At 41.4% G+C, this 15936-nt stretch overlaps 1 protein-coding gene across 1 annotated transcript in view; it reads right to left on the reverse strand.

Moving 5' to 3' along the window:
- The window catches only part of LOC126442674 (phosphatidylinositol phosphatase PTPRQ-like), a 402005-nt gene that overhangs the window by 210006 nt on the left and 176063 nt on the right, over positions 1-15936 (reverse strand). Inside the window, exon 7 of the mRNA XM_050090726.1 lies at positions 6223-6421. Coding sequence (XP_049946683.1) covers positions 6223-6421 — 199 coding nt within the window. The remainder of the gene's footprint in view (positions 1-6222; positions 6422-15936) is intronic.

A 15936-nucleotide genomic window follows, 5' to 3' on the forward strand; every position in this document is an offset into this window, starting at 1 on the left:
TTTGAAAGGACACGGCCGACTTCCTTCCCAGTCCTTCCCTAATCCAATGAGACCGATGACCTAGCTGTTTGGCCTCTTTCCCCAAACAACTGAACCCAACCCATGATTCGGTAAATGGAGAATCCAACAAAAAGTCAACTTATCCTATTCGCAAATGAAAAACTTACAAATTGCCAGCAGCAGGTCCCCAAAAAACTCAACGTTCGACTTTGCGAACAAAAAATTAATGCTTCAAAAATGGTTCAAATTGCTCTGAGCACTATTGCGCTTAACATCTGAGGTCACCAGCCCCCTAGAACTTAGAACTACTTAAACCTAACTAACCTAGGGACATCACACACATCCATGCCCGAGGCAGGATTCGAACCTGCGACCGTAGCGGTTTCGCGGTTGCAGACTGAAGCGCCTAGAACCGCTCGGCCACACCGGCCAGCTCACGCCCGATATACCCGCAGCAAACACTTTACACATTACTATCTTGCACTAGTTATATGTATCACCTTTAGAAGGAATCGCCTTATCAGATCGCTGTTCAATTAGGAACTGCCCGATTCCTCGGCGTGGCGCTGCTTAAATAGTTCTCGAATGATGGCGCTGGATCTAGAAGGTGTTTGCATCGTCGACACGGGATACGCAACATGCAACGCATTATGTGAGACGGCCTTGTTAAGATAAACTTGTTGACGTAAATAAAACTAACTGAGACTGCATTTACATGTTACGCTAGCAGATGGAGTTACTTCAGTGCTTGAGCCAAGCTCGTTACAGAATTTTTCAAAATTGGGACAAAAATTGGGTATCGTCGGGATGTCGGGACAAGAAGGTTCATATCGGTGATGGTCCCGATACATCGCATATCGGGATGGATGACAACAACCTTAGGTAGGGGTCATGCACAGCCGGGCTGCGAGCTGTGATGTCACTGTGGATCCAGCCCGCCTCCCCCACCACACCACACTGCACTGAAGATAATAAGCACACAGCGCGCATATGTTTAGCTCATACTCAGGTATGAATGTAATCGAGATTTTCCAAATTTTGGTATATTATTATAATTATTACTATCATAAAATTTACATTAGTTACAGTATCTTTTTCTATAGTTGATGAAATGCTAGAGTAAAGCTTCCAAAGGATGTCAACCAGTTTCACCGTCTCGGATGGGATTGCTTTTTTACCTGTGGGAAGACGCTCACAAAACCTAAGGCCACATAGCCCTGTAGTATGGAGAAACCTCCTATGTCAGTCTAAACTCTTTAACTGTATTGACAGGCTCTCTGGAAAATTATGATACAACTTTTTTTACTTTCTTCGTTTTCTGTCTTTGTTCAGTTTCAGTTTGAAGTTTTTTTCTTGCTGATAGCACTCATTCTAATGAAAGTGCGTGTCCATATGAAACACATTAAAACAAAGAGAAATCTTTGGAAGAAGGGCAATGTGAAGTTGCAACCTTTGGAATATCTTCAAATGACGAATAGTACACAGAAATTTCACAATCATTTATTGTTGGCAGTCAGAAATAGAGCCCTGAATCACTTTTTGAACAAGTTTTCGTTTGAGTTACTCATCACTAAATCGACAGATACGATGCTGCAAATCTCAGTTCTTTTGCATAACGTTTTTTACTTCTGTTTCTATAATTTCTAATTGTTGGCATACGCAAATGTTTTTGCATTCACAACAGTTTTTGTTTTCACAGTTATCGTTTAGTCTAGTAATAATTTCTTCATTACTTGGTAATCTACTTACCTGTAAAAAATATCTTCTACTGTTTTACCTTGGCTTCGTTTTTGTGCCCAAATACTTCAAATATTATTTGGCTCGTTACTACTCTCTGAATGAGTACCGAAGTGTGCTGGATTTTGAGTTGCAACAGCATCAATCTTCAACTTGCGATTCGAACAAATATTCAAATGCCTTTCATAATACTAATCAGTAAAAGCACTGAGCAGATATGAGCATTCTCAACTGTGGCATAACTCTACACTCTGTCGCCAGTCAGTAATGAACCTCATAGTGCCGGAAACACTCTTGTTTTCGCTCGTAAACGCAATTACAACAGAATACGCTCTGGAAACTGCGAGCTACTGAGCGCTGGTTGGGTTCACTCTGACGTCAGTGGCGCAGCTCAGCATTGCGCATGCAGCTCGTCACCCCTACTGCGTCTTCTGGTATCTGCGGTCAACGCCTTGCATCTACTCAAACCATCACCCTAGCATCGAGCTCCGGCTGTCGCGCCAGACCAACGATGCTGGTAGCAGTTGCCGGCACGGGAGCCGGACCGGCACAGCCGGCACCCATGTGCACTGCGAGCGACCTCTACTCGTGATGGCCGAAACCTGATGTTATGAACCAGCTGCAGGGGAGCTTGCCAACACAGTGCCAGGTACACTGACCAGCCGCCACATTACGACCACCGACCCACGATGGATATAAACCCGTCCAGGCGACGGGAACATCACTTAGCGAAGAATTATTGCTAGTCAGACACACGTATGGAGTGAGTGTGTTTTCTGTGTGTAGAATAAGGAAGACACACAATGTGTCTGAGCTTGACCAAGGTCAGACTGTGAAAGACTCGGCACGAGCATTTTGGAAACTGCACACCTTGTCGGGTGTTCGTCAGACGTTAAAGCTGGGCAGAGTACAAGTGTGTCTCAACACACAGTGCATCGAACACTCCCAACGATGGGTGCACGACCACCTGCACTGGATGTTGACGCATGGTCAGAGCATTGCACGGTATGATGAATGCTGATACCTTCTTCACTTTACCAATAGGAGAGGGCAGATTCTGTCATCTTCCAGGGGAACAGCTCCTCGACATCTGTACTGTGGGATAAAGATAAACTGGCGACGGCTCCATTATGCTCTGGGGAGAATTGTTATGGGAATCAATGGGTTCAGTGGAGCTTGCGCAAGGCAGCATGGCGCCCAAGGAGTATCGTACACTGCGTCCATACTTATGCCCCTTCATGACGATCATGGCCAGGAGTACTTTGGGAGTCATTCGAGGAACACTATGACGAGTTCCAATTGATGTGGTCGCCCCCCCCCCCCCAACTTGCTTGAACTCGATCGAACACATCTAGGATGCGATTGAATGTGGCGATAATTCCCAGCGTTCACCTCCCCAGGATTACGTGAATTAGGTGATTTGTGTGCACAGGTGTGCCCCACTGCTTCTACACGCCCAAGTGTCACAGCTGTTATCCATGCCAGAGGCGGACATACAAACTATTAGAGAGGTGGTCATAATGTTTTGGCTGATCAGTCTAGCTTCCATATTTAATCACATCGTTTGCATTTTGGTGTTATTGATAGGGGACAGTGTCAGTACACGATGTTGCTTCATACTACCATAATTAGCTGTTATTTTATATTGTGACTGATCCTTAAGAGAAATTTTTCTATTGGGCTTTTTCCTTATAATACGTTGCTGCTTTTCACAGTAAGGTACTCTCCATACATGGTCTACTACACTGAAGAACCAAAGGACCTGGTATACCTGCCTAACAACGTGAAGGGCCACCACGAGCATTCAGGAGTGCCAGAATACGACGAGGCAATGACATGACTAATGTCTGAAATAGTGCTGGATGGAACTGACACAGTGTATCCTGTAGCGCTGTCCATAATTCCATATGAGAATGGGGGGAGGGGGGAGAGATCTCTTCTGAACAGTATGTTGCAAGACATCCCAGGTATGGTCAATAATATTCATGGCTGGGGTGTCTGGTGGCGAGCGGAAGTGTTTAAATTCAGAAGAGTGTTCCTGGAGCCAATATTCCCGATGTGTGAGGTGTCGCATTGTCCTGTTGGAATTGCCCAAGTCGTTTGGAATACACAGTGGACATGAATGGATACAGGTAATCAGACAGGATGCTTACATAAGTGTCACCTGTCAGAGTCATATCTAGACGTATCAGGGATCCCATATCACTCCAACTGCACATGCCTCACACATTACACAGCCTTCACCAGCTTGAACAGTCCCATGTCAACCAGCAGGGCCTTGGATTAATGACGTCTCCATACCCGTACACGTCGATACAATTTGAAACGAGACGCGTATAACCACACAATATGTTTCCAGTCATCAACAGTGGAATTTCGATGTTGTCTGGCCCAGATGACATGTAAAACCATCTGTCATGCAGTCATCATGGTTACACTAGAAGACCTTTGGCTCCAAAAGCCCATATCGATTGAATGGTTTGCACGTTGACACTTGTTGCTGGCCCAGCATTGAAATGTGCAGTAATCTGCGAATGGGTTGCACTTCTGTCACGAACGATTCTGTTTAGTCGTCGTGTGTCCCGTTCTAGCAGGATATTTTTCCGGCCGCAGCGATGTCGGAGATCTGATGTTTTACTGGATTCCTGATATTCACGGTATACTTGTGAGATGGTCGTACAGGAAAATTCCCACTCCATCACCACCTCGGAGATGCTGTGTCCCATTGCTCGTGCGCCGACCACTACATCACGTCCCAACTCACTTAAATCTTGGTAACCTGCCATTGTAGCAGCAGTAACCGGTCTAACAACTGCGCCAGGCACTTGTTGCCTTGTATTGGCATTGCCGACTGCAGCGCCGTATTCGGTCTATTTACATTTCTCTCTATTCGAATATGCATGCCTATACCAGTTTCTTTGGCACTTCAGTATAACACGACGAGATGGGTCAGTCGCACTACCGAGACCAGCCCTGAGAAGATCGACACCTCATCCAAATGGCATTGCAGGACAGATATGCGTCCTTGCCTCTGACGCAAAGGTGGAACAGTGTAACATATCGTACGCTATCGGGAGTGACAGCCCGTCGCCGTTTATTTCGACATTGGTTACGTGCGCATCATGACTTCTCTGCCTGTGTGTGACGAATGTGCAGAAACAACCCTGAGACGAGTTTTGTATGGAACGGCGTCACTGGAGACTGGAATGGACTCAGATAGCGTTTTTGGACGAATCCAGGTTCTGCTTGTTTGAGTATGATTGGCCGCATTTTGGTTCGCTACAGACAGGGGGAGGATCACTGTGAATGCATTCGCACAATACATAGAGAGCCAACTGGAGACCTTACGGTGTGGAGGGCTACTGTGTACAGCGACAAATCACTATTGGTGTGTGTCCGTGGCACTGTGACCCTTGTGACCGACGTGAATTACGTAGCCATACCCTCTCTGCACAACACCCCAGACTCCATTTTTCAGCAAGACAATGCACGACCACATGTTACTGCAGGAAATGTGCCTTCGTGGTGTCACAGGGGGTCAGCCTTTTGGTCTAGCTCGCAAGATTACCAGTCGCCCATCGAAAATGTGTGGAATATGGTAGCCGGCCGCTGTGGCTGAGCGGTTCTAGGTACTTCAATCTGGAACCGCGCGACCGCTACGGTCTCAAGTTCGAATCCTTCCACGGGCATGAATGTGTGTGATGTCCTTAGGTTAGTTAGGTTTAAGTAGTTTTAAGTTCTAGTGGACTGATGACCTCAGATGTTAGGTCCCATAGTGCTGAGAGCCATTTGAACCATTTTTTGGGGATATGCTGCAATGCCAACCACCACAGACGAACCAGGTGATTGCAGCAAGGATGGCTATACCACAGGACCCTATTTGCGCCATATACATGTTGATGCCATCATGCATGGAACAAGTTATCAGTGCCCATGGTGGATACATGCTGAACTGAGGAGACTAAAATGCTAATCATTTCTACAGACCATAATATGTACATGACCTGGGAATACCAACGTTCTGTCTCTAGTCGTTCGACGTGTCTGCTGTTTTTTCTGAACATGAGTGTAAATAAATTGTAATGTCCCTGGATTATAGTCCACGCCAGAGGGGAGGATTCATCACTGACCAAGGCTCTGCTCTTCGAATTAGGAGAAATGTTTCTTCGATTTCAACATCAGAATAATCGACCCCACATTTTACTAAACTGTACGGATTCTATACACGGGTATCGTTCATGCCTTTGGTGTTTCTTATGGTAAAACGCATAGTACAGATTAGTGCAAGCAATATCTCTTAATAAGTGAAGAAAAAATATATTTGTTATTGTTCAGCATGTAAAGAAGAATCAGATGCCCTGTTACGTTAAATGATTACTCTGTCTATATTGGGAAACAATATAATGTCTATGAATTCAAGCTGAGATTTCTTCAGACAAAATACATGTTTATAGAAAAAAGGAAAATTTTTCTCTTGAAACCTACCTGTACACTTAGTTCTTGCTTTATTTTTTGGCACATCATCTTGGTAACTACCACCATCCTTATCAATGAGAATAACTCTGGTTTCATAAACTTTTCCAGGGAATAACCCCACGATTTCAAATTCGGTCACGATTCCAAGTTCGGTTTCATTAGGAATTAATCTTGGAGATAACTTTGACCAAACATTTTGTTCCTCTTCCTGCAAGAAGAATAATATAAAATTTCTAAGTCAAGACTTATACAGTGCAAATTAATTTCGTTCACACTTCAAATTCAGAGTTTCAAATGCTTATTACGCTTACTCGTGTCATCATTGTATATTTGGCCATGATGACAGAAAAATGTCTACTTAGCTGGCAATATGATTACATCTGCATCCACATATACATGGTTACTCTGCAATTCACAGTGAAGTGCCTGGCAGAGGGTTAATCGAACCATATTCAAGCTACTTCTCTACCGTTTCACTCCCTAACAATGCCTCTGAAAACCAGCGCATATATCTTTCCGTGCGAGCTCTGATTGCTCTTACTTTATTATGATTATCGTTCCTCCTTATGTAGATGGTGACGACTAACCATTTTCTGACTCTGGAGACAAAGATGGTGATTGAAATTTCATGAGAAGGTCCTACCGCAGCGAAGAACGCCTCTTGTTTTAATGACTGCCACCCCAATTCCTGTGTCATATCCGTGGCACTCTGTTTCGCGTTAACACAAAACGTGCTGCCCTGCATTGAACTTTCTCGATGTCCTTCGTCAATATTATATGATGGCGATCTCACAGTACACAGCGATACTCCAGATGGTCGACAAGCGTAACGTAAACCATCTCTTTAGTAGATCTATTAAGTGTTCGAAGTGTTCTGCCAATGTATCACAGTCTTTGGTTTTGCTGCCCCAACACATTAACTATGTGATCGTTCCAATACAAGTTGTTCATAATTGTAACACCTAAGTATTTAGTTGAGTTTACAGCCTTTAGATTTGTGTTATTTATCGTGTAACCAAAATTTAGCGGATTCCTTTTACTAGTCATATGGATGTCTTCACACTTTTCATTCTTTAAAGTCAAACGCCACACTGGGCAAGATGGAGCAGTGGTCAGCACACTGGACTCGCTTTCAGGAGGACGACAGTTCAGACCCGCGTCAAACCATCCTGGGTTAGGTTTTTCGTGATTTACCTTCATCGCTTCAGGCAAGTGCATGGATGGTACCTCTAACAGGGCATGGCCGACTTCCTTCCGCATCCTTTCTTCATCCGATGGGGGCGATGACCTCGCTGTCTGGCCCCCTCCCCCCAAAATCAACCAACCAACCAACGAAATACCACTTTCTGCAAAATACTGACATTTTGTATAAACCATTTTGATCATCTGATGACTTTAGAAGACTGTAAATGCCAGCCAACATTGTCTGCTAACAATCTAAGAAGGCTGCTGAGGTTGTGGCCTAAATCGCTTATGTAAATAAGGAACGTTAATGGAGACCTGTAACACTTCCCTGGGGAACGCCTGATACTACTTCCGTTTTATTCGGTGGCTTTCAGTTATGACGAAATGTGACCTTTCTGACAGGAAATCACGAATCCAGTTCCCAACTGAGACGATACTCCATTGGAAAGTGACTTGATTAGAAGTTGCTGGTGTGGAACGCTGTGAAAGTTGCACTCAAAACAAGATTATTCAACAAAGTACCAACACAACTCGGATGTAAAGAAATATCAAAAAATTATCATCAGTGACTGATAGTGTGAAGCAATTGTTTGTGAAGGTTAATTTAATGTATTCCTTAAAATGATATATGTCAAGAGGGATAGAAGGTAATAGTCCAATGATCAGTGCTGTTTTGGCCCAACAGTCTTTAATGAATACCACTTGTCGAATGCGTAGTGACATTGTTCAATAATTACGTTTATTTCGGTCCAAATAATAAAAGAAGAAATAAGTACTTCAATGAAATTGTAGCTGGAGGTTTAGAGGAAAACCAGTTGGTAGATACACAAGCAATTTAATTCCTTAATAAAAGTCTTGGAGCGTTTGTAACGCAACAAACAACTAATATGTGTGGAGGTAAATTTAAAACAAATGTGACAAAATAGGCTATTTATCTCATACAGAATTACAATGAGCCAGGAAGAAAGATCTTCGTATAACCCTGGCGGGTGGTAATAACGATAAGTTGCTCCAAATCGCTTTGCTTCTTTGGCACCCGATAAAGATTAATACAGCAGACAATGACAGACACCAGCAGAGCTACAGGTATCCTGCAGGCGGGGCCATAATGGTTCAAGAGATCTTTCTCGAACATAGGGGCCTGTTGATGGTATGAGTACACAAACACGTCCATATGAGGCACAGCTTTGTAATTGTTGTCGTCCTCAGTCCTGAGACGGGTTTGATGCAGCTCTCCATGCTACTCTATGCTGTGCAAGCTTCTCCATCTCCAAGTAACTACGGCGACCTACACCCTTCTCAATCTGCTTAGTGTATTCGTCTCTTGGTCTCCGTCTACGATTTGTACCCTCCACGCTGCCATCCAATACTAAATTGGTGATCACATGATACCTCAGAACATGTCCTACCAACCGATCCCAGTCAGGCTGTGGCACAAATTTCTCCCGAATTCTTTTACCACCTCATTAGTTACATGATCTACTCACCCAAACTTTAACGTTCTTCTGTAGCACCACATAATCGAAAGCTTCTATTCTCTTCTTGTCTAAACAATCCATTGTCAATGTTTCACATTTATACATGGGCACATCCCATAAAAATACCTTGAGAAAAGACTTCCTGACACTTAAATCTACACTCGATGTTAACAAATTTCTCTTCTCCAGAAACGCTTTCCTTACCATAGCCAGTCCACATTTTATATCCTCCCTACTTCGGCCACCATCAGTTATTTTGCTCCTCAAATAGCAAAACCCATCTACTGCTTTAACTGACTCACTTCATAATCTAATTCCATCAGCATCACCTGTTTTAATTCCACTACATTCCATTATTCTCGTTTCGCTTTTTTTTATGTTCATCTTATATTCTGCTTTCAAGACACTGTCCATTTCGTTCAACTGCTCTTCCAGGTCCTTTGCTGTCTCTGACAAAATTACAATGAATGTTATCGGCAAACTTCAAAGTTTTTATTTCTTCTCCATGGATTATCATTCCTACACCGAATTTATCTTTTGTTTCCTTTAATGCTTGTTGAGTATACAGACCAAATAACACCGGGGATAGGGTGCAACCCTTCCACACTCCTTTCTCAACAACTGCTTCTCATTCATGCCTCTTGACTATTATCACTGCCATAGCCTATCGCACCTTGTATTTGACCCCTGCCACAGTCAGAATTTGATAGAGAGTATTCCATTAAACATTGTCAATAGCTTTCTCTGAGTCTACAAATGTTAGCTTTATAGTCAGTACATACCGCTATTTTAAGACGCACAACAAAATCACGAATTTCTTAAGCACCCTGTGAACAATGCATGATTCGTTTTCTGAAACGGTTTAGAGGTGTTCAGACTTTTCTGTTACATGTGCCCCAGTTTTTTTCTTTTTTTTAACTTTCACTTCGCTTCTGAAAATTCGTTGTCTCTCGCATGCTCTTTACTGTCAGTCAATTAATAAAGTGGCAAATTCAGGTTGGGTAGATTAACAGCATACTTTCAACAAATTCTCTCTTACTGTTTTTGAAAGCTTTCTGACCTCTTTTATTTCTTAGTTTTGTGCCAATTATGGCACTGTCATTGAAGATGGGCACTACAATGTTGGTACAAGGTCTTTGCCTGACCCAAGCGTAAACAGAGAGATTGTGTTGTCATCTCGGACGTTGTGTGTACGCCTGGTGGGCAAAGCATTGCTTTCGTACTGTTAGTCGTGGCACACACTGGCTGGCGAAGACTGTGAACTGGGACGCGACCAGTAACGTAAAGATTTGAACACTCGCCCCGTATGGTGTCTGTTTACAGCTTGTGAAGGTTACGGCAAGTGGCATGAAATTCTGTGCTGCTCCCTATGGAATCCAGGCCACCGTTGTCTTCCAGGAATCCTTGGAACAGTTCACAGTCTTGTGTGAATGTTTGGATAAGGAACGTGAGCTGCCAGACTGATATGTAAATAGCAGTGGTACTAAGGCTGTCCGGCTCTCCATACAGGGCAACAGAAAAAGGGAAGTTGCAGTGGGCCAGCTAAGTTACCTGCTCGTCTCGTAATTGCTCTATGTTAATGTTATTTGCAATGGGTTAATCCAATACTCGGTTTGAAATATGACTTGTTTTGAGTGTTATCTTAGCTGAGACAGGAAATAGTGATGTTAACTGACAGTAGATTAACTGGTTAAACCAAATGTTGTTATGAGTGATGAAGTATTGTTTAGATAAAAGAAAGTTTTCGGTTGTCAGTTGACCTGAGCCAGCTAGTGGTTGGTGTTAGTTAGCAATACAACCGTCAAATTTAATCTGGCCATCTTAATAGAAGCTGTTAGAATAGTTTTGATTGAGCTTTCAGTTTTAAAAATTGTAAATATTTCGTTATGGTAAGTCATTTGGTTTTAGTCAATGAGGGATTGCTTTAATTGTACATTAAGGTCGGCTGTTAGTTAATGATGCAGTTGTAGCTTATTGATGATGATCTTTATACTAAAAGAAGATTTTCCTTCAGGGTTTCAACTTTGAAGGTTTTTAAATTCGTTATGATTATGTGGCCGCATGGGATTAACTGACCTGTCTCAGGCGCTGCAGTCATGGACTGTGCGGCTGGTCCTGGTGGAGGTTCGAGTACTCCCTCGGACATAGGTGTGTGTGTTTGTCCTTAGGATAGTTTAGATTAAGTAGTGTGTAAGCTTAGGAACTGATAACCTAAGTAGTTAAGTCCTATAAGATTTCACACACATTTGAACTTTTTTATTATAAGTGTTTATTAAATTATATTATAACCGTCAAAATAATTTGGTGAAACTTCAGTCGTATGTTTGTTGCCCCAAACAACCTGCAAGAGCAAGGAAAAGGTTCAGTAGCGCCACAATTTGACAAATGAGAACCATTAATTGTTTGTCTTTATACAGTTTCCTATAAAGCTCACAAAACTTGAAAAATAGTTCGAGCTCATTTTTATAATAGGAGAGTTCCTGATAGCTTCTATCCTGGTTAGTAGTTTTATCCTCTTAATAGTAACATAGCAATCAGAGCTCACACAGAAATATTATGTGTTCGTTTTAGTACATGCTGTTCCAGAGCGGAACTGTAGAGAAGTAGCTTAAAGGTGGTTCGATAAACCCTCTACCAGGCACATAATTATGAATTGCCGAGTAATGATGTAGATGTAGATGAGTGTGTTGATGTCCTTGAAAAATAGAGTGACGTCATACAGGCACAACGTACAATACCTTGGTTTTATGCATCATAGAACTCTAGGCTGATGTTGCTACCATGTTCTCAAAATACTCTTCAATCTGAATAGAGTTTGGCAGTACTAGTAACGCCCAAGTAAATGTGATTTTTGGTTCGGTGCCCAGGCACTGCCATTGGTACAGTAACCACAAGAGCCCCATCATCTGGTACTCATTTTTATTGTGCCTTTGCCAATGTATAGGACAAATAATTCTTCCATTAGTGACTTGATATAATGCAGTACTTGGTGCAGCCCTTTGTACACTCATGAGTCAGTCCTACTAGAAAATTGGTAGTGCATAATAGGAGTTGCTGGTAGTTGTCGATCTGGTGAAATGGACCTTGTAAATTCCTGCGGTGTCTATGCAGGGAGTGACAGCCCTAGCCGAGGAGCCCATAAATCCATTTATCTGTTTCAATATTTCAAGATCAGATACGAAGCCCTATGATGAATTCTACATTGCATTACCAGTTGCACAGCTCAGTCGTCTGTTTCTTATGCAGGAAATGAACACTTAGTTCAAAGATTCTGAAAGACAGTCAGCAATAAAAAAATTCAAAAATATTTCAAACAATTATTATGTGTTTCATTAAGAAAATTACTGGAATTTAAAACCAACAAATAGAAAAGACCTGTACGTTCTCATGTGAAATACAAATTCAAAATTATAAATTTATCATTCACATGTATAAATAAAATACAGATAAAACTGGCTCCTGTTCAACAAGAAATTAGTGTACTGTATAAAAAAGCATCACATTACTTTTCAAGCAGACAAGAGGCCATATAATTAAACAAACAGTCCTACATTGTAACTAACAATATTATGAAAAGTATAGATGCTACTCACCATATTGCAAAGATGCTGAGTCACAGATAGCTTTCGGTTAACAAGGCCTTTGTCGAAAATAGACAAAACATACACACACACAGACACACACACACACACACACACACACACACACACACACACACACACACACACACACACAGGGAGGGAGGGAGAGAGAGAGAGAGAGAGAGAGACAGAGAGGGAAATGGAACTTATACACGCATGACCACAGTCTCTGGCAGTTGATGCCAGACTGTACTGTAAACAAATACATACCAGTATAATATAGTTGGCCTGTGTCTTATATAGAGGTTTTGTAATAATTTTGTCCTATTATTATCAAATTAATGTTCTTTTTTAGAAATTATATTGATTCTACATGGATGATGAAGTAAGATGTTGACATTGAAGAACATACATATTCAGGATATACATATTCCATTCAATAAGTAGAAAATTCAGAGCCTAAATAGGGGTCTGACAAGGAGCTTACGTATTACAAAAGTTATTTACAGCACTCCAAGAGAAAGCTATCTATCTCAGCATTGGGAAATTCAGGAAGAAATTGCATTACTGGAACGTAACTCAACCAATTTCACTTCGTCTTTACTGTGGACAAACTTCAGCAACAAATTAAAAAACTTTGAAAGAACACCATCACATTAGTTACAACCAGATCAAGATAATGTGCGATCAACACAACAAGAAGAAAAATATACAAACTTGCGATAAAGTCATAGAACAAGTTTATCAACTTTTGTACTTTGAGGAATGACATGATGCACAGAAAAAGAAATAAATGGTGGGAGATAAACGATTGGGAATGCTTTTAATAAATGAAACAAAATCGAAAACTAACCAAATAATGTGTCTGAAAAAGGAAGGCTACACACATTTCGGACTTACAGTAATGTGACACGGACTTTTCATCTCAAAACTGTCATGAACTAAGGGAAGTTTAAGAAACAGTGTGGAGAAGCCTCTCAAATATTTGCAGCAAGGAGAGACAGGAAAACAAACATATAGGTCTGGGAAAAAACTGAGTTCTGAATAACTAATTATGATGACAGTGAAAATGAAACAGTGATAGAGAAGACATGCCATAAAATGGGATGAACAGAAACAATTTGATGAAGAGAAACGAAACTTCCAAAAGAGTTCCATGCTATAGTGACAGAAGACAAATGGGAATATCACTGAATGTTTTGTGTGTTTAAGTTGGTAATGAAGTAATATAATGTGAAAATGGATTTCAAAGTTAGCAACACTGACAGTAAATGTTTACGGACAGTGTGTGAAATTTGCTTACTTGTAACTTTATTTGTAATTTCCAATAAAATTGTGTTTTTTAGCTAAACTACATGATAAGCAAATTTCCTGCCCCATATCACTAACTAAAAGTTCACTATTTACGTATAAGATAACGTAACTTGTATTTTTGGTAATTCGAAATGAGGTGTAGTGCTTCGGAATTTGGAGGATGGGGGTGGGGGGGGGGAGGGGGAGTGCAGGTGAATAGAAATAGAAACAGTAATAGTCAGCCTTTCTATTTTCTTCATAAGAAGACCAAGAATTGGGTGGAAACGAAGAACCTCATGCCACTGTCCTCATCCCATGAGATTATGCTGTGATTGAAGTATGTGAAAGTAAAATCGTTATTTACAGGCAACAGGTTATGTTTCTGTTCCTTTCTGAAAACACAAGGATGATTAAACATGTTTATTTCAAGAGCGAATGAGTCACTTTTTAGTCATGGAGGTATTGTTTGAAAGCTGCTCGTTACTTCTTATAATACAACTTGTAGCTTCAAATACATCGTTCTCAAACATGATGTCAGTGACTTCGTGTATTAACAAACAAACCAAGTTTGTTGTTGTTGTGGTCTTCAGTCCAGAGACTGGTTTGATGCAGCTCTCCATGCTACACTATCCTGCACAAGCTTCTTCATCTCCCAGTACCTACTGCAGCCTACATCCTTCTGTATCTGCTTAGTGTATTCATCTCTTGGTCTCCCTCTACGGTTTTTACCCTCCACTCTGCCCTCCAGTACTAAATTGGTGATCTCTTGATGCCTCAGAACATGTCCTACCAACCGATCCCTTCTTCTAGTCCAGTTGTGCCACAAACTCCTCTTCTCCCCAATACTATTCAATACCTCATCATTAGTTATGTGATCGACCCATCTAATGTTCAGCATTCTTCTGTAGCAGCTCATTTCGAAAGATTCTATTCTCTTCATGTCTAAACTATTTATCGTCCATATTTCACTTCCATACATGGCTAAACTCCATACAAATACTTTCACAAACGACTTTATGACACTTAAATCTATACTCGATGTTAACAAATTTCTCTTCTTTAGAAACGCTTTCCCTGCCATTGCCAGTCTACATTTTATATCCTCTCTACTTCGACCATCATCAGTTATTTTGCTCCCAAAATAGCAGAACTCATTTACTACTTTAAGTGTCTCATTTGCTAATCTAATACCCTCAGTATCACCCAACTTAATTCGACTACACACCATTATCCTCGCTTTGCTTTTGTTGATGTTCACCTTATACCCTACTTTCTAGACACTGTCCATTCCATTCAACTGTTCTTCCAAGTCCTTTGCTGTCTCTGACAGAATTACCATGTCATCGGCGAACCTCTAAGTTTTTATTTCTCCTCCATGGATTTTAATACCTAATCTGAACTTTTCCTTTGTTTCCTTTACTGCTTGCTCAATATACAGATTGAATAGCATCGGGGAGGGGCTACAACCCTGTCTCACTCCATTCGCAACCACTACTTCCCTTTCATGCCTCTCGACTCTTATAACTGCCATCTGATTTCTGTACAAATGGTAAATAGCCTTTCGATCCCTGTATTTTACCTCTGCCACCTTCAGAATTAGAAAGAGAGTATTACAGTCAACATTGTCAAAAGCTTTCTCTAAGTCTACAAATGCTAGAAACGTAGGTTTGTCTTTCCTTAATCTTTCTTCTAAAATAAGTCGTAGGGTCAGTATTGCCTCACGTGTTCCAACATTTCTACTGAATCCAAACTGATCTTCCCCAAGGTTGGCTTCTACCAGTTTTTCCATTCGTCTGTAAGGAATTCGCGTTAGTATTTTGCAGCTGTGACTTATTAAACTGATAGTTCGGTAAGTTTCACATCTGTCAACACCTGATTTCTTTGGGATTGGAATTATTACATTCTTCTTGAAGTCTCAGGGAATTTCGCCTGTCTCATACATCTTGCTCACCAGATGGTAGAGTTTTGTCAGGACTGGCACTCCATAGGCTGTCAGTAGTTCTAATGGAATTTTGTCTACTCCCAGGTTCTTGTTTCGACTTAGGTCTTTCAGTGCTCTGTCAAACTCTTCACGCTGTATCATATCTCCCATTTCATCTTCATCTACCTCCTCTTCCATTTCCATAACATTGGCCTCAAGAACATCGCCCCTGTATAGACCGTCTATATACTCCTTCCACCTTTCT

This window comes from Schistocerca serialis, unplaced genomic scaffold (assembly GCF_023864345.2).
Source record: "Schistocerca serialis cubense isolate TAMUIC-IGC-003099 unplaced genomic scaffold, iqSchSeri2.2 HiC_scaffold_1400, whole genome shotgun sequence".
Classification (NCBI taxonomy): Eukaryota; Metazoa; Arthropoda; class Insecta; order Orthoptera; family Acrididae; genus Schistocerca; species Schistocerca serialis.